This window comes from Rhinolophus sinicus, chromosome 2 (assembly GCF_057876585.1).
Source record: "Rhinolophus sinicus isolate RSI-liver-muscle chromosome 2, RSI-T2T, whole genome shotgun sequence".
Taxonomy (NCBI): domain Eukaryota; kingdom Metazoa; phylum Chordata; class Mammalia; order Chiroptera; family Rhinolophidae; genus Rhinolophus; species Rhinolophus sinicus.
The window spans coordinates 136842189-136867485 of NC_142502.1; the positions used below are offsets into that span (position 1 = coordinate 136842189).

Consider the following 25297-nt stretch of genomic DNA (forward strand, 5'->3'; position numbering starts at 1 on the left):
TAAACTAAAGCCATGCTTGAATGTATATATTGCTTCCTAACTAGCATAGGAAGGAGAAGTCCGGACCCCATCAGAGATCCAGCTAGGAGATTAAATAAATGATTCCTTCATGATCTACTGCCCCCAAGAAGAGGAAAGGGCAGAGTATAGAATTGCCAAAATAAGATACTTGTATCCTCTCATCAGAACTCCCCATGAATCTTTCTCCCAAAGATCTTCATTGCAACACTTTAGATCAAAGGAGATCCAGGCTAATGTCTCACTCCTCTTTCCCTAAGAGGGATAAGGATAAGATGCAATACATGTAGGGCTGTCCTTTGAGGGGCAGGGGATAAAGGCCCCCTTCCCTTCTCTGACACTTCTTCACCATCCCCCCACACCTGCACCCACTCATCCAGAAGGACAGAACTCTTGATATTCAACCCTGGTCCACACAACCCTCAGCGCCACCTCCACCACCATAGCAGCAGGTGGCGCAGAGTTCTTCATCCTCCCAGCCCAAAGAATGAAGCAACAAAAGTGTCTGAAGAAGTCACCTTACCTCATCTAGTTTCGTTTGGATGCAGGGGAATGAGAAGGTAAAGCCCAGGGGGAGCTTCTTGTCTTTGATTTGTAGCTTTTCCATGAAGTTAGCCAGGCATTCGGCAATGTGGTCAAACAGCTAAGGGCACAGAACGCAGGAAGATGAGCATGGAGGCAGAATAGCGCAATGATTAAGCGCATGAACTTTGGGCTCAGAAAGGAATTAACTGAATGCATGCAAAATGTGTATCCCCTGTGAAGTCTTAATATGCTCAGTCTGTAAAAAGGGGATGATAATTGTACCTGACTTCAGAGTTACTAAAAGGATTAAATGAGTCAATACATATAGGGGCTTAACACTACTTAGCGCTTATTAAATAGTGTCTTCTACATAAGCCATTTATCCACACTACTGTCAAAATAACCCCAGGAGGCCGGGGAAATCATAGCCAGAGCTAATAAGAAAGTCACTGCATGCCCTGGGAACAGAACATCCTTTGGTGGCCTTGTCAGAAAACCCCTGGACATTGATACACAGCTGAATGTCTTCCCAGAGGGGCAGCCCATCTCACTGCCAAGTATTTCAGCATCCTTGTCTCTTGTGATTGGGGGAGTGGGTAGGACATTCTCTTTTGGCATTCTATGAAGGGACTTAACAAAAATATGTAATCTTTGTATTTTTCTTCCATTCTAGAAAACTAATTTCCTGGGGGCAATTGAAAAAGGTTTCTTTGTTTTCCAACTTCAAAATGGAACACCCAGTGAGTCCGCGAAGAGCACTGAAGAATGAAGAGCCTCCCAACCACGACCATGCTAAGCAGGAGCCACAGCACCGAGGAGAAGTCCTAAGCCTAAGAAAAAGCTGTATTCACAATCACCCAGGCTTTCAATCAGTCCCAAAGCCCACAGTCCCATGGCTTCCTTCTTGCCCACTCAGCATTCTCAAAAAGAAATTGATGACCCATCCAGAAGCTTAGAGGCCAAGGCCAAGGGGCAATCTGATACAAAAAAGTAAACCAAGGCCAAAGAGACTGAGCAGATTCCAAGGGCCAGGTTATTCAAATGGCAAAATCTAAAAGCCAAGGGGGTGGAAGAGAAGAGCATTCCAGGCAGAAGCAAGGAAGATTCCACTAAACCAGGGGTTCCCAAAGTGTGGTCCTGGAGCAGCAGTATCACCACTATCACGGTATAAATGCAGATTCTAGGGCCCAAACCCAAACCTGCTGAACCAGGAACTGTGGGGGTGGGGCTCTCCAGGTGATCCTGAGGCAGCGAACCACTGCACTAAACCATGAAAAGTATTTGCATTTACAAAGGAACTGAGGTTGAGGGTGGCAGGCTAGGTTGAGAGGGATGTCTGGGATATGCTCAGTGCGAGGGATCCAGGAAGACAAGGCCACCCCCATCTAGAAGGTAGCAGCTCTAACTGAACTTCCTGCATTGATCCTGTCCCTGCATTCATCACTTGTAAAAGTCACCTCAGCTGATGCTGAAACTCTCCGTCTCTAAATCAAAACAATCTAAAGAACAAAGGATGGGCAAAGACAGGGCCCTCTCACTAAGAGAATCACCCTTGAACAAAGGTCAAGTGTTTTAATACGTAAATAGGGTTTCTAGATAGGTATTCAGAAAATTCTGTTCTTCTGTTAGGAAGTGAATCAGAGATAAAACTTACGATATGATTAAACAAATTCCTTCCAGCACCTTCTTCCTGGTACTCTAGTCAAAAATGATCTTTAATACAAATAGTCTTTATCCACAAAAAGGAAGTTACAGAAGCTGTTCAAAAAGATAAGGCCAATCATCAGGGACAGGAGAAGCAGGAGCTTTAGAAGGAAAAGCAAAATGGAGTCTCCTCACCCAGCCCTGATCCCCCTCCTTTTCCAATTGCACTCCCAACAAGGGGAGGCAGAAAAAAAGAGGCAGTGAAGAGGCATTAAATGACCTGCTGCCCAATAAAGTAGCCACTGACCATCTGTGGCTATTTCAATAAGTCAGAATTTTGAAAAATTAAAAATTCACTTCCTCGGTCATGCAAGCCACATTTCAAGCGCTCATTGCCACAGGTGGCTCGTGGTTATTGTATTGCACAAGATGGATAAAGAACAGTTCTTCCACCGTTGTGCAAAGTTCTACTGGATAGTGATGGGTTAGAAGAACTTAGACCCTTTAAAAGTGGGGAAGAGGAGAACACCTGCTTCCTTAATTAGAAGACTATCCCCCATTCTGTGAGCTGATGATGTAAAGATAAGAAGCTGGGAGAAAGAACTAACACCTTCCTACCGTAAAAAATGCTCAAAGAGCATCCTTTTACGAAGTTAGAAAGGTTTCCTTTTCCTTCTAGGTCTGAGAACCTTCTCTCACTTCCCTTCCCATAAGATGCACTTTAAAAATCTAAAGTGGCTGCTACTATGATTTGTAATTCACTGCTCCTAAGTGGAAATTCATACATGAGAAGACATGTTTTACCCAGGGACCCACACTGCCCAGGTTCACAGATCTTCAAAAACCTTTGCAAGTTTTGGGTTTGGTGATTTCGTCTTGGTTTTAACTAAATTTTGTTTTTAAAATCCATTTGTTTTCCTCCAATTAAAAGACTGATACCTAAAATATAGAGAAAAGGGTACCAGTAATTCCATTGCTCTGAATTTCCATCCAGTCTTTTTACCATGTTGTTTTCTGCTGCTTTAAAGACATGTAGTATTATTTCCCTTCCATAGAGTAATATAAAACACCTATGCTTTCTTTATGTTTCATTTTCATGTAGCATTTTTTCCATTTATTCAAAACTTTTTAAATATCACAAAAGCTTTTTTTCCAGGTGGGTCTCATAGATTCTTTTGTTTTTAATTTAAATGAAAACATTTTGATTATGTATGCTGGAGCTAGTGACAACCTCAGCAGAGCTAAAATGCCCATAGTCCCAGGGAATCACCTCCCTTCTCTAGCCCTAACATTAAAAAAAGGAAAACAGGTTTACTCTCAGGCTGCCCCCAAAGACGTATAGAGGGTCTAAAAATATCTCCTCCACATGTTCTACTCATGGTCCACAATTCCTTTCCCAGAAGGTGGCCTGATGAGGTGGGAAGAATCATGCATCAGGAGTGAGAAGGCTCCACCTCTTCCGAGCTCTGAGGCCCAAGAGGTTACCACATCTTACTTGGATTTCATCTCCTCCATTCACTTTCATTGAGCACATGCTGGGCATAAAATAAAGCAGGAATAGGCAGCGCTCAAGCTGAGAGTGATCCCTATAGCTGTGTTGCCTGTCAGTATCCAGGAATGTCTTCAGTAATTCCTACCCATGGACTGAGAGCAGCTGGAGAAGGAGCAGAAAGAACGTCCCAAGGAAAGTTTTTGTACAGCAGGTGAAAGGGGATAGATACCAGCTTCCCTGGACACCTGAGGGCAGAGAATATGGCTGGACCTGTGGTTGTCAAGCACTAATCAGCCAGATACTTCTGGTGTGGTGGCAATGAGTGTCCCCTCTGTAGGAGGAACTCTTGAGGGGAGGGTCCCCAAAGGGCCTGCCCCACAGGATCACACATCTACGGGAACACCAGCCTTGGGGGAGTACCTCCTACTCTGCGAGAAGGGGCAGATAGCTGAGAGCCAGGACCACCATGTTGCCCAGTTCCAGGGAGCACCACTCACATGGACCACATCACATGACTACAAAGTAGATGGAGCCCCCCAGAGTTGTGCAAACACAGGCTCTGGTCACATGGACCTGGCTTTCTGTCTTGCCTCTGGCCCCTCCCCCTGTGATCTAAGGCCAAGTGACTCAGTCTTTCAAAGCCCAATCCCACATCTATAAAATGGAGATAACATGAGCACCCAGCATCATCGGGCTCATATGAGTATAAAACAAGGAAATCCATAAAAGTGCTTTCGTTCAGCCTGACGATGTATTAGCTCCTCCTCCAGATGGTTACTCATTCCCTTCAACACATTATTACTTTCTCGTAGTACAGGCGGGGAGCAGGGGGGTGTCCTGGTGGTCCAGCTGGGCTTTAAGCTCCAGAAGGGAAGGAGCAGGACTTTGATCCCCAGCAAGGATCAGTGCCCAGTGCATAACAGGTGCTCCTTACATGTTTAGAGACTATCTCGATGGCAATTCCACCCTTGCTCAGTTTTTTCTGACTATTACTGAGGATTTTACTTGGATTTTCCATTTCTTCTCCATCCACTCCTTTTACTGTGTAGATTCTGAGTACAAAGCATAACTCTGGGAGCCACTGAGATATGGGCATGATTTAGGGCCAATGTGAAAGCACATGGTGCCTGCTGAAGTGCCAGGTGGGACAGATACCCCAAAGCTAGATTTTGGTGTTTTCTCAACAGGTTCCTGTCCCTGTGCAAAACCTCTTCTGTTTTAGATGGTCAAGAAGAGAGAAAACAAATAACCACAAAGGCAAAAGGGAAGGTTGCATTTTCATGTGATGGGCTGCAGAGTGACCACCGTGGCAGGTGGCAGTGGGCAAACCACAATTGTATATTCTACTGACTCGCCATTCAATACCATCACTAACAACCAGGTGTCCAGGAGTATGGGCCCAGCCTCCCAACCACGAGCTTTCCTCAATAACCAGCGGTCCTCAAAAGAGAGGGCTAATGAAAACACCTCCTGCTGCAGCACATCCAGACCCCAGGGCCTCACACACAGCACGAGCTCCCTGCTCTCCAGCACATGTGCTCCTCTCCTGAAGGAGGACGCCACCCAGCTTCCCCGCATGCAGGGGGATCACCAGGCAGAGAGAGGCCAGGAAAGCCAAGCCTCAGGCAGGGTCTCCTCCCCCCAGACCACAGAGGAGAAGGTCCCCGTGGCCACCCTGAAAGAAGGGCCGGACCTGCGTGCCGCTGCCTCGCATGATGTCCTCAGGGATGGCATAGATCTGGTTCTCCATCTCCACCTTCTGGAGCCCATTGTCCGTTACTCTCACCCGAAGCACACGGAAATTGGTCCCTCCAAGGTCCAAAGCCAGGAACTCGCCATGTTCTGCAGACAGGAAGGGCCACTATTATTTCAGAAAAGACAAGTTCAAACTGCTTTACAGATCAACACTTAAAACCCATAAGACCTGCCATAAACACTGAATTCTTAAAACCCATTGAATCTTTAAAACCCATTGAATCTTTAAAACCCACGAGACCATAAATACTGGTCATCTCTGGTGATAGGGTGACCAGTGGGTCTTCATTTTTTCTACACACATTTATATATTGTCTGGTTCTTTTTCTTAATGCTAAGCCCTTTTATATTACTTTCAGAATTCACATAAACAATGAGACCGTTTCACATGCAATGATGGGGCGCCCACCCCCTCACAGAGCTGTTTCCCAGGGGCTTTTAGCCAAGTCCCCACCGAGCTCATGGGGCCCATCAAGCCCTGCACCAGGAGTCTAACCTCTGTTTTGTTCTTCATGCCCCCAGGACACCCAGCACGCTGCTACAGGCTGCAGGCCCCTGGGCCTTCTGCCAAATTGGGATGCCGGTACAAAATTTACTTTTAATGTTCACATGCATAGAGCAATAGCCTATGGCAGGATGAGGGGGTCGCATGATGGAGTGAACTGGGGTCCAAATGGTTATAAATTAAAAGCAAATAGGCTAAGCGGGTGCCCCTGAAAAGGTCCCAGGCTTATTCAAATGCGAGAGGATGCTGACCCAAGAGTATGTAAGACAAGAGTCAGGCTACTCGCTGTTCCACTCAAACAAGCCACAGAGCCGGGATGGAGAGGGGAGAAGGAAACTTGATCCACACAAATAGGTCACGATCTTCAGTGTCACCAAGAAGGCAAAGTCCCTTCCATCCAGGAAACGAGCAGTGCAAACAGAAAACATTCAGATTCTACGTAGTAACACAGCTGGCTGCAGTGACATGCTCCATTGCATGGCACAGAATGAAAGTGCTAAAGAGGTGCAGAGGCCAGAGCCAAGGCTGGGGGAACAGGTGGGCTCGCCCCCTTGGCAGCCTCCTCAACCAGTAATGACTCCACCCACCAGTCTCCCACCGCCCTGCCACACACCTTCTAGAAGGATACAGGGCTGTCTCCTGGGGGATTCACTTACTAGCATGTTGGTCAATGTTTAGCCCTTTTCCCGATGGGAGACTACCACTGGAGTAAGGCAGAATGGATCGGAGCGTCAGGGAAAATGCTCTGACGAAATGAACCATCCAGGGTTTATTCTGTGCCCAGGTCCCCTCAGCAGCTCTCACTCTCAGGCCCTGAGAAAAGCCATGTCTGCATGGTCTCCAAGGACACTCCCCAAAACCCCTATAGTCCAGAGGGGCAACTTGGGGCAACGTCATCCACCTGAGATTCCCTGGGGACTTGCCTCCACACAACATGGTCTGGGGGCTCGATACACAGAAACTGGCCTGGAGCCCACGTTACCTGTCAGAACTCTGACCACCTCCTGGCTATGGCAAGTTCCTGAGCCTCTGAGCTTCAGCTGCCTCGTTTCTAAAAAAAGGAACCTCATATCTTGTGTGGTTGGGGTGAAGGGGAAAACTAGAAAGTGTGCCTCAGACACCCAGCAAGGTGCCGAAGGACTTAGGACACAGTCAGTAACTAAAAGAAACTTTCCATCCAGGCTCTCAGCAAACACTGCCCGACACCCACACTTGAGCCTTCCAGGCGCAATGTTAGGGCTGCCTCTCAGACACAAAAGCAAAATCAACATCGCGGGGGAGACTGAAGAGACCTGTCCAAGAAAGGCCATTGGAATTTGCTCCAGTGGCTTCAGCATTCCTCCACAGAGGTATGAATTTCCAGTTCCCTCCCAGGTATCTGGAGCCCCTCCTCATTCCCTGCCCCCACTAGTTATAGTTGTTGGATAGCTGGGGCAACCTCGACCCCCGTAGAGTAACTCTGCCCCCCTTGTGGCCATGGGAGACTTTTCCAAGCACTCCAGTTCTGAGCCTCCCCAGACTGTAGGAAACGCTATGTCGTGGTTGTCATGAGGGATTAAAAAAAGAAAATCAAACACAAACTTCCTGCGTCAGCACTCTGCAGCCCAGGACACATGCAATCCGCTGAATCGGCGACCACAGGGGACTGAGGTGGCTGAGGCTGTCCCTGGTTGGTCATGATTCAAGACCAGCCCAGCTCAATTCACCAGAGGGGCACTGCTCCATCAAGAATGGTGGTTTTGCAGTAGTATTTCCTGATGGGCCGAAGGGAAACCACAAATAAAGTACTGCTGATCATTCTGTTCCCAGGATGGAATGTCATTCCCTTGCTTTCCTTCCTTTCAGATTCCGCCGCAACAGATATTCCTCTGCATCCCTTCCCACTGGCACCCCCTCCACAAACACAATGACCACGACTACCACAGCCAAGGACCATATTCTTTCCAAAGTCCAGTCTCTGAGGAAGGCCCAGCGCTGATTCCTGGAGGTAAATCTTCTGGTGATTCCTCAGGACAGTGGAGAGATCCGTCTCCTACTGGCCACCTCCAAGCCAGAGAGCGGCTGGATCTTAGAGATGATGAATGGGCAGGCTCTGAATTCCAGCTCAGCTGTGTCACTACCTGTGTGGCCTCTCTGAGCATGTCACCTCACCTGTAGAACAGGGCTCAGAATGCTGACTTCTCCTGGGGGTCGTGAGGCTTCCATGAAATATGGAACATGTTATATGTGAATATACATGGACATAGTAAGTCATCAATAAATGTCATCACTGTCATTATTCCTTTGTTTAATTGTGAAGCTCCCCTCCTAGTTCTTCTCAGCCCTTCCAATCCCTACCTACTACTCCTGGCTCAAGTCCTGTCTCCACTGTGAACCTTCTGGGACATTCCAGAAGCCCAGAGCATACAGTGCGTGAGTATGTGAGGGGGCATGAAGAAGGACCGCATCTATGGGTCTGGGACAGTCACAATGGACAGGGAGGAGCAAGGCTCTGGGGCAAGAAAACATGCCGATAGCAGGTTTCTTAGGAAAGTGCACAGCCACATGGCAGAGGACCCAGCAAGGTCCGGAGAGATTATTCTGCTGAGAGATTACAAGTGGTATTTGAGGCAATGTATTAAGAAAACATCTCCTATTGCATTTGTTCATAGTTAAACAAAATGTTTAAATGCCAACTGTGGGATTTCCATGAGTTGTTAAACATGCTGTCATGTCTGGAAAACAGTTTTAACTTTTTAAAAATAACAAAATATAAACCTCTGTTAAAAAAAAAAAGTTCAAACAGTACAAAAGTAGAAAAAATTAAAAACAAACATCTCTTTTCTTCTCCACACCCAGAAAGTAACCACTGTTAATATTTATTGGGTGTCCTTTGATATATTTATTTTATCAAGATAGGGAAGGCTGTTACCTGATAGTTTCCAAGAAAAGGGTTTGAATCTCTGGTTCTAAGGATGTGTTTTTAATTTGGAAGATATCGCTGAATTATCTTCCTAAAAGTTCTCACCAATTTCCACACAAACCAGCAGGTAGAATTAACTCTCACCAGCGTTGCATGTTATGTAGCAATTAACCTTTGCCAACCTCCTAGGTCAAAGTGGCATCTCATTTTTTTTTTAAATTTGGTCACTTTCTTTTGTGTAAGATTAGACATTTTGAATTATCAACTGGCCTTTTGAATTCCTTTTTCTGTGAATTTTCCATTCACATCTTTTGTCTTTAATATAGTCATTATTTTCTTAATAACCTAAAAGATGGATGTTTATCTTTTAATTTTGTTTGCGATATTTTGGCCCTGCAGAGACTTGTTTAATTTTTATGTTGTCAAAATATTTATGGTTTCTGGGTTTTATGTTATGTCCCAAGAAATCCTGAAGATTACATTCGTTCACCAACCTTCCTAAATCTTTCCAATTCCTCCTAATGTGGTCACCACCACTCTTAAAATAAAAGAAGTAAGGTTTCACCATGGGTTTGTTTAAAAGATCAAATTCATCTTCTACTTCATGTAATTTTTTGAAAAATGAGCCCTAAATGCTGTCTTCATCTCTCTTGTCTCTAAGACAGAGTTCAGACTTCCTCACTGGCATGTGGAGTCTTGTAATCATAAAACAGTGGAAGACATTGGCAGGTGTGAGGGCGATTTAGTTAACTCAAAGCCCAACACACAGATCTTTTTAACAGAAGAGAAACGACCATTTCTTTAGTGATGGTCACTTCGTTTATAAGCATGATCTCATTAATCCACAACCATCATGTTGGTTGGGCGTTATGATCCCAATTTGACGGATAAGAAAACCAATATTCAAATCCAAGTCTAGCTCTCCAGCAAAGTTGTCTACTGCAAGGACCCAAGAGGCTGTTCCTGGGAACACTGTCAATCCTTAAATAGAGAATTCTTCACTAACAATGCCAAGAACATAAAACCCAGAGGTCACCAGCAGCCTCCAAGCTGCACTGGGAGGCAGAGGAAGTGACACAGTGGTTCACAAGTTGAGTCACTTGGTGAAGGAAGGTCATACAGGGGTCAATGACGACTGGGTTTGAACCCAAGTTCATCTAACCCCAAAGCCCATGCCAGTCTCACTGCACCACACCCACATGTCTTGTGGCCCTGGATTCTGGAAGCTGAGAATGACTTGGCACAGAATCCAGGATGGGAGCAAATAAGCCATAAAGTGAAAAAGAAAGCAAAGACACCCTAATCATTATCAGTAACTGCAGCCCATCCCTTTTGTGCCTCCCTGGTAGCCGAATGTTCTCAGTCTTGAGTGAGAGGTGGCAGAAACATATCCACTGACAAGAGGTGACACACCCTTCTCCCTAGAGGAACCCAGGTCCTACGACGTTGACACAGACTATCTTGGTAGCCACAAATAGACGTCATCTCATGCAATTATACCAAACCTTTGTACCCACCTTACTAGATACTCGCCAAGCCCTGTCTCTTGAAGGTCCTCCTAATTAAAAGCATCCCCCTCTAAAAATAGACAAGGAAAGAGGTACCAACCCTCTATTGTAAATGAGAATAGAACTCAAAGAAGTAACGCTGGCCCAGTTAAGAGGAACTGGCAATAGGAGTATTAGGTCATGCCATCCTCCCTCAAATTGCCCAATTTGCTGACTCATTTTCCATTCTGAACTACCATTCTGCCCACTTTCAGTGAGGCTTTCATCAAATATATAAGGTCAGAGAGATAAAGGGGTTTCAATTTCTCCTGGGCACTCACCTGTCCCTGAAGAGGACTCAGATGGCATCTGACTAACTAACTGCCTGAACATGATGGTCACTGTCATGTTGGTTGATGTGGCATCAGTTATGTATTTGAGCAGGGCAGCCAGCATTGCTAATATCACGCACTAACAGGTGGCCTGGTACCTGACAATGTCCAGGCAGTTTTTGAGGGGTGAGGGGCATGGGCCAGTTGAATTTTCCAACAGGATCTGTTTTCAATCATTAGGTACTTGTCACTAATTAAAATAGATCTCCACCTGTTCCTCTCATCAAACGCTCACAGTGGTGTGCCAACCAAGGCTCTAAGAATGACTTGCAAACAGGTTTGGTTTGGTTTTGTATTTGTAAGCAGCAGTGCCCTTTCGTCAAACACGATTTGCTTTGTTATGGTCAGAAATTCAGCAAAAAGCCTTAAAAGTATGGCATAGTCGGTAGTACCAGGTGTGCCTGCTTTAAGATATTGTTTTCATGCACGCACACACTTATAGGCATAGATAGTCACCATCACCACCACCAAAATTTAAGCTGGATGATGAGGTTTTAAAAATAATTTTGTTGAAATATAATTCGCACACCATAAAGTTCACCCATTTAAAGTTTAACATTTAGTGGGCTTAGTACATTCTCGAAGTTGTGCAACCATCACCACTATCTAATTTTAGAACATTTCCATACCCCCAAAAGACACCCCATGCCCGTGAGCAGTCACACCCCAATGCCCCTTCCCACCCAATCCCTGGAAACCTAACCTACGTTAGATTTGCTGATTCTAGACTTTTCATATAAATAAAATCACACAATGTGGGGCTCCTTTTGTGACCAGCTTCTTCACTTAGCATAATATTTTCAAGGTTTGTGCGTGGTGTATTTATCAGTAAGCCATTCCTTTTTATTGACAAATAATATTCCATTGTAGGGACATACCACATTTTCTTCCTCCATTCATCAGTTCATGGATATTTGGGTTGTTTCCACTTTGGGGCTATTATGAATAATGCAGCTGTGAACAATCCTGTGCAAGTTTTTGTGTGGAACTTCATTTGTATTGTGTATAAACTTTTCATTTCTATTGTGTATATACTGGTTATATGGTAACCCTATAATTAACATTTTGACGAATTGCCTGGTTAAGGTAAGAGTCAGAGCCCAGCCTCTCAACCCCTGGGCTTCTTTAGGTGATTAAACGGACTTATTCAGTATCACAAGTTCCAAAAGACTCCTTTGAAACAAGTGGCTTTTTTATACAGCATTCCCAGAGTTCTGGGGATCCTTGAAGGTGGCAAAGTCTGCCCTTGGTGAGGGTAAAGGGAGGTCAATTAAGGCACAGCGTCACCTGCCACATTCTCACTTCCAATTTTATTTATTTCCCCTACTCTTAACTGTCTTACACTTAACAGAAACATTTAACATAAAAGATTTCATTCTGTTTAAAGTTGAGATGGGGTCCACTATTTTTTAAATGTTTTTAAAATAACTATTTTTGAGAGTCAAACACTGAATCTGTTCTAGGACCTGCGAACCAAGCACTTCCCGTTCTGTGATTAATTATTTCAACCCTGAGCATTGAAGCCAGCTGCTAAAAGTTACTTAGCTGCCTGGTGCAGTAGACAACCCAGTCCCTGACTGGACAGAAAGAAAGAGGGCAGTTAGATGCACTTTGGCAAGTACCAGGATAGGAATGTTGTAGAAGGAACGATTATTTCTGCTCGGATAAAGAAGGCTTCCCCGGAGGTCACATGAGATAGTCAGGCAGGTCTTAGTGGATGGGTATGAAGTTGCCAGACAGAGAAAAGGAAACATATATAGGAGTTCACAGCATGCTCTAGGAATGGCACTTTCAGAGTGGCTACAACATAGGGGTTCTATGACATGGCTGCAAGAATGCAGTAAATGCCAAAGCCGAGAACTTTGGTTTTCAAGCAGAAGGTCAAATTTGTGTTTTCAAGCACTGTGTTAAGTAGCACTGTAGATGATGGGTCCAGAGCCAGGGGCTGGCGAGGAGACAGCTGCGATATAGTCCACCCAAGCGGTGATGAGGTCCTGGGTTCCAGGGCCATGTAGGGTGGTCAACCATTCTCGAATGTCCAGGATTGACATAGGACTTTCAGTACTAAAGCTGGCAGAGTCCTGGACAAATCAGGATGGCCGGTTACCATGGCCATGTTAGACCCAACCATTGGGGCCTCAGCCCTTCCCTGTCACCCAATGCCTGAGGCATGCAGCCTTGAACTTTGAGGTCAGTCAAAGACAGAGTCATCCTTTCATATCCAGTTCCTGAAGTAGCTCTATAATAATTCAGTGCCTTTCAAGGGACCTACTCCTACCTGCCCTGCAAGAGCAGGAACATTTCCAGGGGCCCCAAGTGACTGCACAGAACATTCTGATCTTCCTCCCTGGAGTGGCTCTGGGTTGAGGGAGACCTTGTTTACCCTTTACTTTTCAAGTGCCTGCTAGAACACCTCAATGGACGGCTCTAAGAACGTACGGCATGGACTCCAATTGAGAGGAGAACTAAAAAGATAAATCTCCAGGTCATGCATAGGTAATCCAACAAAACTAACTTTGCCAGACACAGGTTTCCCATGTGGCTGGAACCACCATGGCCACTACCACATCTAACAGCGTCTTTTTAAGCTCCAAGGTCCCAGATACTCTGTTATAATACAACGTCAGTCTCCACTCAGTAGCTTAGACATAAAGTAACTCCATGTAATTAAAGATGTCAAACCATACAGTTAATGCTGGGGTCTGGTACAGTCAAGGAATGGGGAAATCTGATCTTCTACATCATTGGCTTTCAAACTATTTTAAGGAGCAGGATGCCAAATGCAAAAACGTAGAAATAGAGAAACATGGAGCTGCTCTGATTGAAGGAAGGGGCCTGGAGCATATAAACACATTGTAAGACCCCCAGAACACCATCGGAAGTATTATACTGACGCTTTTATATCAGGAAATGTTTCTTAAGTTCAAAATACATGCCAGTCACAGAGAGGTCCCACATTAGCTCCACAGACGTAAAACTTCTCTTCAAAGGATTTAAACATGATTATGTAGAACACTGTGTAGGTGCTGAGTGTGTTAAGATTTTTAGGCAGGAAGATCTGGGTTCAAATCCCATTTTAACATATATCAGCCATATGATTTTGGGTAAATGATTAGAAATCTCTTATTCAGATTTCATCATCTGCTACAGGGGATAGTAATAACTTCCTGTCCAGCCAGTACCTCCCACTCTAATCCCTAGGGCACAGGGACAGACACACACACACACACACACACACACACACACACACACAGTTTTTGATCAAGAGTTAATGCAGTGAAGGCCTAAGGTGTTTGGCACAATGCCTGGAGCATGTAAATGTTTAATAAACTCTAGCTACTACTATATGGAGGTCATTTGTCAATATAATCTTCAGTTTATATTGTAGGCACCATATGAACCAACTTATGCACTTGTGTGTGTGCTATTGATCTGTCTCCACTGCCTGGCTGTTGATCTAAGGCTGAGCAACCAAGATAAGGGCTCCTTTCAGGGCTTAATCAGCCTCCAAGCAGTCTATCACCAGCTTAGTCTCTCTTTATCGTATCAGGTGCTTGCATTATGAGCCATATCACTCGGCAATCATTTCATCTTTGTGTGCCTTATCTCCCCAGGACAATTTCCACTCTTCAAAGGCAGGTCACAAGGCAGCTCAGCACACTACTGCCCCATAGAGGACCAGCTTCGAAGGGGTCTCTATTGAACGAGCTGAACAGCTAGGCCTGAGTTATTAATAGATAAATTAATGCATTGTGCTAACAGTGGGGCAGGGCGGAAGGGGGGCAGGGGGTGGTGCATAGAGCAGCATAAAATGCACCAGCAGTGGTGTGCCTCAGGGCAGGCACTGGCACACAACTGGCTGGGTTTAAATCCCAACACTTCCACTTGCTCACTATAAGGTGGGACCAAATAATACGGTGAATGTTTAAGTTAAAAAAAAATTATTACAGTGAAAGACACATTGCTATTAACCCCCTCAAAATACTCCCCCCTGGGAGGAGGGGTTATCAGTTTGTGAGGGGTATAAATGATAAATGTTTAACTAGTACATTGTTTTGTACACCTGAAACTAATAAAAAAAAATACTCCCCCTTGCTTTGAACACACTTATCCCATCATTCTTGACACTTTCTGAAGCAGTTCTGGAAGTTCTCTTAAGTGAGTGTCTTTAGTTGTGCTGTTGTGGCTGCCTCGATGTCCTAAATCATTCTGATTTTGGGGAAGAGCCAGAAGTCGCACGATACCAGATCCAGTGGAAAAGGTGGATGAGGACACACTGTAATGTTTTTATTTGAGGGAAATTGCAGTACCAGAAGTGATGTGTGACACAGAGCCTTTCTGTTGTCATCACAAAATATGGTGAATGCTGCTGCCAAGTACCATCCAACAAAAAAGCAGGGATCTTCAATATGGGCAGTGGCACGTCGAACCTTAGTGTGTGACAAGTTTCAACTTGTTTGGTTCAGTAAGTCAGGTGTGAGCTACGGTAAAGAGAAGGTGTGTTTTAAAGTGTGCTGTAAATCATCCTCCATCATGACAACTCTCCGTGTCACACATTGCTTCTGGTATATGGCAATTTCTATATATATATATATATATATATATATATATATATATATATATATATGTATATGTACAGAGGGTGCCAAAAAAATGTATACACATTTTAAGAAAGGGAAAAAAACTGTATTAAAATTGTAATACTCAATATATACCAATAACAAAAGATGAATACAAGTCACGTCTGACTTCTGCAATTGCAAGAGGTACTCAAAGTGGTTACTATCAGCGAGCATCCAGATGCTTCTGATTATGGCAAACACTGTTTGGTAGACTTCTGTGGCGAGCGTGTAAACTGTTCCAACACCATAGCTGAAGAAGCAGGACTTGTTGCTGTGCGAGGCCTCTGGATCTTCCCTTACGCATGTCACACACAGCACCATGCATCTCAAATTTATCAAGAATGCATGCAATTGTTAGGCATGTTGGAGGTTCTGTTGCATACTCATGCCTCCATTGCCAATGTACTTCCACAATGTTCTCGAATTTCAAACACCACTTCAAAATGGTCTTGCACACTTCGAACAACAACCATGCTTCTGCCATTTTCTTTGACTATCCTGCCTGTCGCATGGTGACGCTAGCATTCATTTGATTAAGGCCATCTTTTGAGCGAACATCATACTACACATTGCTACTGTAATTCACTTCAACTTTGAAAAATAATACATACAAAACACCTCTTAAAATGTGTATACATTTTTTTTGCACCTCCGATATTTCATTTTTATCAGCGCCAATTATGTTTATTAGCACTGGGTCGTCCACACATCTATGGAGCACAGTTATTTTAGAATCAGCCCTCAGGAGACTCAGAAGCTGTGGACATGCCCTTCCTTTTCACAGAAAACTCAAACCATAACTTGGAGCTTCAGTTTTCTTCAGTGTAATGGATGCCTCCATCATAAATGGATGGTCTGAAACTTCCTGATATCTGTCCCACATTTTCTACCAGGACTTTGATTTCCATAAGATAGCCAGCACCTGTATAAAAGAGAGCTGGAACCTGGTCCTTGATCCAAAATGCAGGGCCTCCAGTGATAGGAATGAACCCCCAGACCTACTCCCTCCAAAACAACCTCAGGAGGCTCCCTGACCTTCTCTAGATAAAATCGTGTCTCTTGCTGTGGTGGGTTGTGGCTACCCAGAACTGTGTTCGTAACATACATGAAAAGCTCACATATTTGATTCTCCCTTAATTCTCAGTTAGCCAACTCTCTGATGTTTCCTCTTTATACAAATGAGGCAACGGAGGATCAGAGCATAAATAAACTGCTGTAAAGCACACAGCTTGAATTAAAACCCCATTTAAACCTAGAATTCTGATCTTTACCCCTCACCACACACTGCCCTGAAATGACCTTTCCTCCCTGGCAAGAAGTGGTCAATTTTACAGATGCCTGTCTAGGACAAGATTGGGTGAGGGGCATTGAAGGCAGTGGCTTTCCAACTGCAAGCTGAAAAAAACTTAGTGGGTCTTGACCAGTGACTTTTTTAAAGAATAGAAGGTAATAGATCAGATTACATCACATTTAAGGCTAAACACTGGTCCCTGAAATGTGTGTCAGTTATACATCAATATTTATACGTATGTGTTTCTTGCTGTGAGTATATAGTTCAGAAAAATTAGAAAGCCACTGATTTAAAGATTAGATCCCTCTAGATCCAAGGTTTAGATCTGAGGTTTAACTTCCCAGGTTTGAAAAATAATGCCGAAAAGGAATGAGCTCAGAAAGGTTCTGAGTAAGGCCAGCACGGGGTGGGCACCACTTAAATAAAAGCCTCTAGCCTTCTATGGGAGAGAATCACCAGTAACAGCAACACAGCCTGACGGTGGCCTGGGCCAGGAAGCAGATGCCTCCATGGGCTGCTCCCAGGAAGCAGCAAGGCCCATGGGCTGTGTGACCACATCTAGGGGAGAGGCAACAGTTCCTGCACACCCTGCATTCTCGGTCTCTCCTCTTAGCCCTTTACTGAAGAACCGACAATACAGGAGAATTTTCATTTTCAGTAGGCTTTCTCTATTGAAGCATCCCTGGTCCTTGTAGCCATTCTATAACTCATAGACCCCACTAACAAAACATAAAATTGAAAGCCTTGATGTTGACCAGTTTTTATTACATTCCCTCACATTCCCTTCTGCAGTTCCATTTCTCTCTCCAGAAACAACCTCTATCACTTATCTGGTGTACATTTCCCACTTTATATCCTAATAATTTTATGGTGTGTGTGTGTGTGTGTGTGTGTGTGCCAATAAGCGACATAGCATTTTTTTAAATTTACATTCAAGTCCTATGAGGTTCATGTCCTTCTACAAGTTTTTACCCATTGATTTTTAGACGTACCCATATTTATATATGCTCATTTACGTAGCGTGCTGGCTTATACTCCATCACATGGCTCTTCCATAAACTGTTCCCAATATGCTGTCATTATAAGCAACACTGCTATGAGCACTCTTGGACATGTCTCCTTGAATTCATATAGGAATTAGTGCAAGGTATAGTTAGAAGTGGGAGTGCTGAGTTGTCATATACACACATTTTCAACTTAACTAGTTATTGCCAACCTCAAGTCCCAAGATAACCAACACCAACAGTTCAATATATGTGCTTGAGACTTTGTACACAGCTGTGCACACACACATATGAGTATACACAGGACTTTACAGAATACAAGTACAGACTGTGTACTCATGCTTTAGGATGAGTTGCAGAGGGCTGTTTTCTGCATTAATTGACCAGTGCCCAACTGATGGACATGAGGGTTTTTCCCTCTTTACAGCACTTCAAGGAATTTTGTGTGTAAAGACATCACCACACTTGTTCTAGTACACGTGAAGAACAGACTGGGACTGCTGCATCCACCTCTCATTTTACAAAGGAGAAAAGACTGAGTCCCAGAGAGTCAGAGTGAGGAGCTGGGACATGGACTCCACCAGCAAGGGGGCTATGGGCCAGGTTTCCTAAAGTCTGATCTCCAGTTCTTTAGGGGACATTTGCTCTGCTTAAGTGAATAAAACATGCAATACACAGTATTCCTTTTACACAGCACCTCCACTTACACTGTAGAATTTGCACTTATAAAGAGGCACTCTGGGTACCACAAAAGGCATATACCATTTCTGCGTCAGGCAGACAGGTCCTGCCCCAGACCCTTCAGCCCCAGAAGTCTACAGGAGTCAGTCCAGGCAACTCACATTCACAGAGGCCAAAAGCACACTTGCTGTGCCAACCTGGGGCAGAGGTGGGACACAGATGGGGTCCCAGGACTCCAGCTTGAGATCAGGGAAGGAAACTCAATGACTCAGTGCAGCAACTTGTAAAACCTTCAAGAGGTAGAGGAGGGTTTCTGTATCTCCGATCTCAAGAAAACAATGAGAAGAAAAAAAGCTGATCCCATACCTAGTTCTCCCCAGCAAACGTATTTACCAGCCTATAATACAGGCCAGACATCCAACCCCAACCCGATTTCAAAAAATCTTAGCTGAGCATGTGCTGTGTGCTCTGGTCATGCTCGCACATACATAACGGATTGGTGCGGTCTTGATACCTAACCTATGGCATAGATGAGTTTGAATCCTGACTCAGCCTCTCATTAGCTGTGTGACTTTAGGCAAGTTATTTGACCATGTGAGTTTCAAATTCCTCACTGAAAAAAATAGTAGCTAAAATTGGTACCTACTTCTTACAGGGTTTTGTGAAAAGTAAATGAGTTACTGCATCTAGGAGTTCAGAAAAGCCCTTACCTATAATATACATTTAGTAAATATTTAGGGTACTGGCTTAGTGCTAGTGCCTGAAATGAAGACAAGGTCCCTGGTCTTAAGGAGCCAGTAAATTTATCAGAAGGTCAAATAGAAACAATAGAAGTGGGTGTGGCCACCAGTCAGAGGGCGTGGCAGGTACAGTGCCAATCTAGAGGGCACACAAGGGATACCTAAGAACTGGGAGAGGCCCCTCACCTCAAGGAGCTCTTTGAAGGCTGAGACACACACACTCGGAGAACAATCCTAAACAAGGTCATACCCTTGGGTCCAGGCTGGGTCCCAAGGCTTCGGCAAACACACACTTATTTTAGGAATCATAGAAAGGTACAAAGACTTGTTAGACAAATCAGTTCCCTATTGGCTCTCAGGTAAGCCTCAAGGACAGCTGGAAATACTGAAGGTAAACGGCACATGAACAAGACCTGTCTCGTGACCTTCCCCAGCCCCGATCCCCAGACTGCTCTGCAAATGCCTCACTAGGGACCAGCTTCTTGGTGCTTTCTCCTCCCTCAGGTTCTTGGACTCTGCTTCCTGGTTCCTCCACTGCCCTGGCAGCTGCCCCTTGGGCTGTTTCTCCCAACCTCTAGATGTGGGTAGCTATCTCCCACCCTCACTCCTCACGGCCCCACAGATCCTTCATCTCTAAAATGAAGGGTTACTATGAAGATTAATGAAACAAGCTGTGTGAAAGCACTGACATAACTTAGCTCCATTCCCTTCTCTGAGGATGGTGCCACCCTCAGGCAGCTGAGCTCGACATCCTGGCATCACCTTAGAGTCCTCTCCCACCACGTCCCACCTGGGCCAATGTCCTGTGCTCTACCAGCTGACCATCACCCCTCCTCCACTCTACATATACAGTGCATGATACCCATTATACCAAGACAGTTCTGCTTGCACCCCTCAAAACCTTTCAATTATTCCCCAATGCTTACTGAAGAAAGACTCATTCTTTTAGGCAGGCATCCAATGCCTTCTGTGATCTAGCCCCAAACCACTTTTCAACTTCAATCTCCACCATGGCCCTTTTCTCCGGTTTGATTCAATCACTTGCCAGACGGTGCACCATGAGATACAAATTCTGTATCCCAATAAGAGGATTAAACACAGCTTGACAGGTTCTTATTGCACAACTTCAGAGCTTTGAATACCTTCATATGCACTGTGGCTCTTCACATCCTCCAAAGTTTATCCGGACTCCGAATACTCTTATTTCATGGAGTTCAAGAACAGTCTAGGACAATCGGTACTGTGCTGTTTCTCCAGCAAGATTATGGAATGTGCCAGTTAGGTGGGCCAGAGACAGCCATGGCCCATGGCTGTGACCATCTTAGGCACATTTGTCATTATCACCACCACCGAGTGCAATCTCAGTGGGAACAGAAAATCCCAAACAGCCTTGCAGGCTTTCTCAGCACATGGATGGGAAACAAACAGCTGACAGTGATGCTCTGGTCGGGCTGACAGGGATGTCCTTCTACCTTGACTGCCAAGGCTGCCTGCTTTCCCAGTCTTCCTGTCTATCCCATCACATAGACTTCCATTAAGTTCCCTGTATGCTTCAATTAGCCAGGGTTGGTTTTTGAGGCTTCAAACCAAAGAACCTTCATTGATACACAGTTCTTTGGGTCCCTGAGCAAAGCCACACAAATCTTCCCCCCCCTCCCCCAGCAATGGAGCAGCCAGAGCCATGTTTCCCTCACCCCACCCCACAGTGCAGTACCTGTCCCATCTGGAGTAGACCTCACAAAGGTGGGCAGCATTTTCACTGAAGCAGTGGGGTTGGTGGTGGCTCCAAGCCCTTTCTCCATCTCCTTGCGGAATCGCTTAGAGATCTCCAGAAGGGTCTCATCAGAAAGACGCATGTGGTAGAGATACTGGTCAACCTGCAAAAGGAGGGGACACAAGAGTAGAGACCTGTAAGTGAAATAAATAGTATGCATCTATGTCATAGTACATCACTCAGCTCTTCAAAAGTATAAAATCCGTAACATACGGAAGGTTATTATGAAGACCATGTAATGGGAATTGATTTGACAGGACTTTATCTTTTAAAAGAAACTAAAAATTAAAATTAGAAAAATAGGTTTAGTTTTATTTCTAAAGAATAGTAAAGACTAGAGGAAAAGCCTATTGAGGAATAGGGGAGTTCTTTTCAGGAAAGTTAAATTTTAATACCGAAGGCAACATCCCCTGAACCAGAGTTCATTACTGACCCTCATGGCTTTTTCTCCGCCACATACTTCATAAGGGCAGTCATGGCGACCCTACCACCCCTCACCCTAGGTCAAGCAGCCATCACCTCTTGCCTGGTTTTACACAATTCCCAGTTCTACTTTTACCTCTTCCATCCATTTTCCACCCTCAGCCAGACTCTGCTCTTCCCCTGATTAAAACTTTTCAATGGCTTTCCATTAGAACTGAACCCCTCGGAAATCCTTACAAGGCTCTATCCATATGGTCTGGCCCCTCCCCACCTCCTGATCCCATTGCATGCCTCTGCACTCCTATGCAGGCTCTACCTTTGGTTCAGTCTCCAACTCACCCAACTCATCCTTCCCTGCCTCGGAGCCCTTTCACACAGGCCTTACAGCTCCTTACCCCACTCTTTCTCGGCCACCAACCATCTGCCATCTGACCTCGTACCAATCCTTCACGCCTCTCTCCACAGAGGCCTTCTCTGATCCTCCCAATAAGACAGTCAAGCCTCCCGTTGTTCTAAGAACTCGGACTTTTCCCTTCACAACACCATCCACAATTTGGAAGTACATATTTATTAATGTCTGAATATATGCACCAAGGGCAAGAAAAGCCATGTCTATTTGATCACCCTTGTATCCCTGGAGGCCAGCACAGTGCCTCACACATAATAGAGGCTCTACATTAATACTAATGCAACCTCTCCTGTCCTTAGGATTGGAAGCAACTTTCTGTAGTTATTCCACTGGTCTTGTTCCAACATACTTGTACATGAACTTTTCCCAGATTTAATACCAGGAGAAGGAAAAGCATCAGAGGTCCTTCTCAGACGGTTTCCATCTGCGTTGGCCATGGATATTCCCAGTTTTCTCCTACTAAGAAAAGATCTGACAGAAATCCATCCAAGAAGACACACAGGTGTCCACAATAGCCCTGTTCACAGCAGCAGGGTCCGAGACAGGGGAGGCTGCTGGGCATGGAGGGTGGGGCTGCCATGCCCTCAAGCGTCGTGGTCCTCCCAGCCTCCTCAGCAAACTGAGGGACCAAAGGGACGCTGCTCTTCCCAGCTCCAAAACTCCAGGATTCTCAAGGGCAAAGCCTGGCTGCTGACCATCCCCACTGATATCCTGCGGGAAGCACAAGTCAGTCCCTGCCTGTCCCTTGCTGTAGCCCAACTCTGACAAAGGAGCATAAATTTTTTTAGCTTTCCCAGAAAAATATCCTCATTAATATTATAGCCTATTATAATTTCCAGCATTTTTCAGTCAGGTCTTCTTGGATTTTCTTTTAACCAAACTTGCAGTGTAGGATTTTCAGAGGAACAGCAAAAGGTGTTGAATCCTTTAAGAAAAGGACAACCCAGTGTCCCCCCTTTTGTGTCCCTTACATCTGCTCTCTCCCAGGCTGTATGCTAACTCCCTATGGGATTTGGGGCACGTCCTTCTCTCTGGGTCTATTTTTGCCCCTGTAGAGTAATGAGACTGGCCCTCCTCAGATTATTTCAAATATCCTGATCAGTACTAATCTTTTATCATTCTTCTAAAATCTCAAAAGGGATCAAAGTCTGGGGTAAAATGCTGAAAGCAGCGATAAGCAAGGTGAAGGAAAGTCCGGTGAATTGGCCCACCCCTCTCCACTGCCATGTGATTCCGAAACAATAAAATTGGCAGACGTAGTCCTCGCATGGGGTGGGAAAGGATCGAGTGGGAACTGAGAAGTGTAAAGGCCGTCTCCCTCCGCAGCAGGCAGAGGGACCAGGCTTGTCATGCTGGGTTTCCAATGTTCAGAAATGAGGCTTCCCCAGAACTCCCTGCTATCAGCATTTATTAAAGAGCTGCCACAGACCAAGTCCACCAGTCCAAATCCAGAAGAATCCAACTGTCCATTCTGTTTTCTGATTTCAGGCTCCTGGCACCTCACTTGCCTTGAGCCCACTGCCTGCCTCAACCTCCCGGGCTGCATCAGCCCCCACCCCAAGCTGGATCACAGATGTGGGTTTCCTTCAACACCAGGGAGCCAGGGTGCTCCTGAAGAGGCCTGCCGTCCCCAACAATGTTGTTTGAGGCTCCCCAGAATGTCAAAGTACGGCTGCAGACAAGTCCCCTCCCTACTGATTCAATGGGAGACAAATGTCTGGTGACCTCAGGGCCCAGGGCAACTTTAATCACTCCAGAGGCTGCTTGTTCCAGATCCAACAACAGCTGGTTAGTCCAGGAATGCTGCCTCATGGTTGATGCATTTTGGTGTGAATGTACAAAGTCCGGGACCACCAGACTAGAGACCAATGCCAGGCCACATCCGGGAACAGCCCAAGATGCCCTCGTGGGCAACAGTAATAGCAGCAAACCCTTACGTGGCACTGACACCAGCACGCATGATGGCATATCCACCCTGAGGTTCTCAAGGTTTTATACCCATTAACTCATTTAATTCTCAGCAGCCCTGTGAAGTAGGTAGTGTTATAACCACCTTCTACCAAGAGGGGAAGGCAATGTGCCCAAAGTCACACAAATGCAAAGGGCCAAGACAGAATCAGACTGGGCAGCCTGGCTCCTCTCTGTTCTCATCCGCTCTGCTTGATGAATGCCCCTCTTCTGTTGGACAACAGTGGGGTCTGTACAGGCCTAATGGCATTGCAGAACATTGAGGCTGGCCACACCCACTAAAAGGCCATGTTCTCTTCCCGTCACCCTCGATGCAGACACAAAGGGCAAACAATGGCAGACACGGCCCATGGGTCTGGCCTGGCAAGTCAGAGGGAAGCAGGGGCAGCAGACATGTCTCTGGACATGCTCATGAGTTTGATACATGACAACGTTGGAGCTTCCACATTACTACTCTCCCAAAGACAGAAGGAGAGGGCCAGAGCCTTGCTGCCACCCACTCCCCATACCCGGCTCTGGGTGTTGCAAAGGAAGCAGGAGAGTTCCTGTGTGGGGGAGCAGAGTCTGTACCACTTTCTTAAAAGGTTGTACCATCACGTCTTAGAGTATGAGGTCACGTACACAGAAGAGCAAATTGGAGTGGCCACAATTCTACAGTGGCTATTCTTAGTTTAACTTTGATGTTTAAATTGCAACGAGGTTTGTTGGAAATCCAGTTGATACTTCTCATCCTTAACCCTCAAAGACTCTACAAGTAAACAGTCAGCCTTTACTCAAGTTACGTTGCCCTTTACCCAAAAGATTATTATCATCTTTCAGTAGTCAATGAAAATGATGATGATTGTTATAGCAGCTGAACGTTTACCAAGCATTTCTTATGTGCCAGACACGATCCTATGGTTTAACTGACTAGACCTCCATTGTCCTTTTGTACGTGGTGATGGGCAGAGCTAGAATTCAAACACGTGTGTCTGGCTCTAAAGCCAGGCCCTTGGGACCAGCACCCTCATCTGTCCGATGGGCCCTCTTAGTATGGGCTGGCACCCTTGCCCCATGGTTTCTTGGATGACCCCAGGGCCTTGATTACCTCTCCATCACATGAGACTAAGAGAAAGGATATGGAACAACCATGGAAAATGCAACTATAGCACCTTGGCACAAACTTCCCCTCTTGCACAGCATGATGGTATATCCACACTGAGTTTCTTAGAGCCACTCAGGAAGGGATAGTTAATCTAACATCACAGTTTCCTAAATATACCATTTAGGCCCATTAGCCTTGGCTGGTACTACTGTGCTGGGGGAAGGGTAGCCAAGGGAGGCAGAAGTCAGAAACAAGAAGCAGACTCCATACAAAGACGGATTTCCTAGAATGGGAAGGACATGAATGCACTTTGCAGAATCCTGCCAACTTTCACCCACAGAGCAGCCAGATGGAGGGAACACCAGGCCCAAGGTCATGGGAGAAAGTCATGTAGAAGATACCGAATGTACACTGTGCAACAGGACTACAACTAAAAAATACTTACTCTTACAAAGGAAAGGCCCTGGGGGAAACTAGTTCAATCCCACTGAACACAGACAGCCATTCAAGTTTCCATAATTTGTCTCTCTCACCCCAGTAAGTCATCAGGCCTAGGTTTGAATGCTTGCAAGCATGACAGG

The 25297-nt window shown here is 45.3% G+C and overlaps 1 protein-coding gene across 1 annotated transcript in view; it reads right to left on the minus strand.

The window, feature by feature from the left end:
- Nucleotides 1-25297, minus strand: part of HK2 (hexokinase 2) — a 59887-nt gene that overhangs the window by 20896 nt on the left and 13694 nt on the right. Inside the window, exons 2-4 of the mRNA XM_019750336.3 lie at nt 20773-20935; nt 5373-5521; nt 542-661 (exon numbers count right to left, since the gene is read on the minus strand). Of these exons, the coding sequence (XP_019605895.1) occupies nt 542-661; nt 5373-5521; nt 20773-20935 (432 nt within the window). The remainder of the gene's footprint in view (nt 1-541; nt 662-5372; nt 5522-20772; nt 20936-25297) is intronic.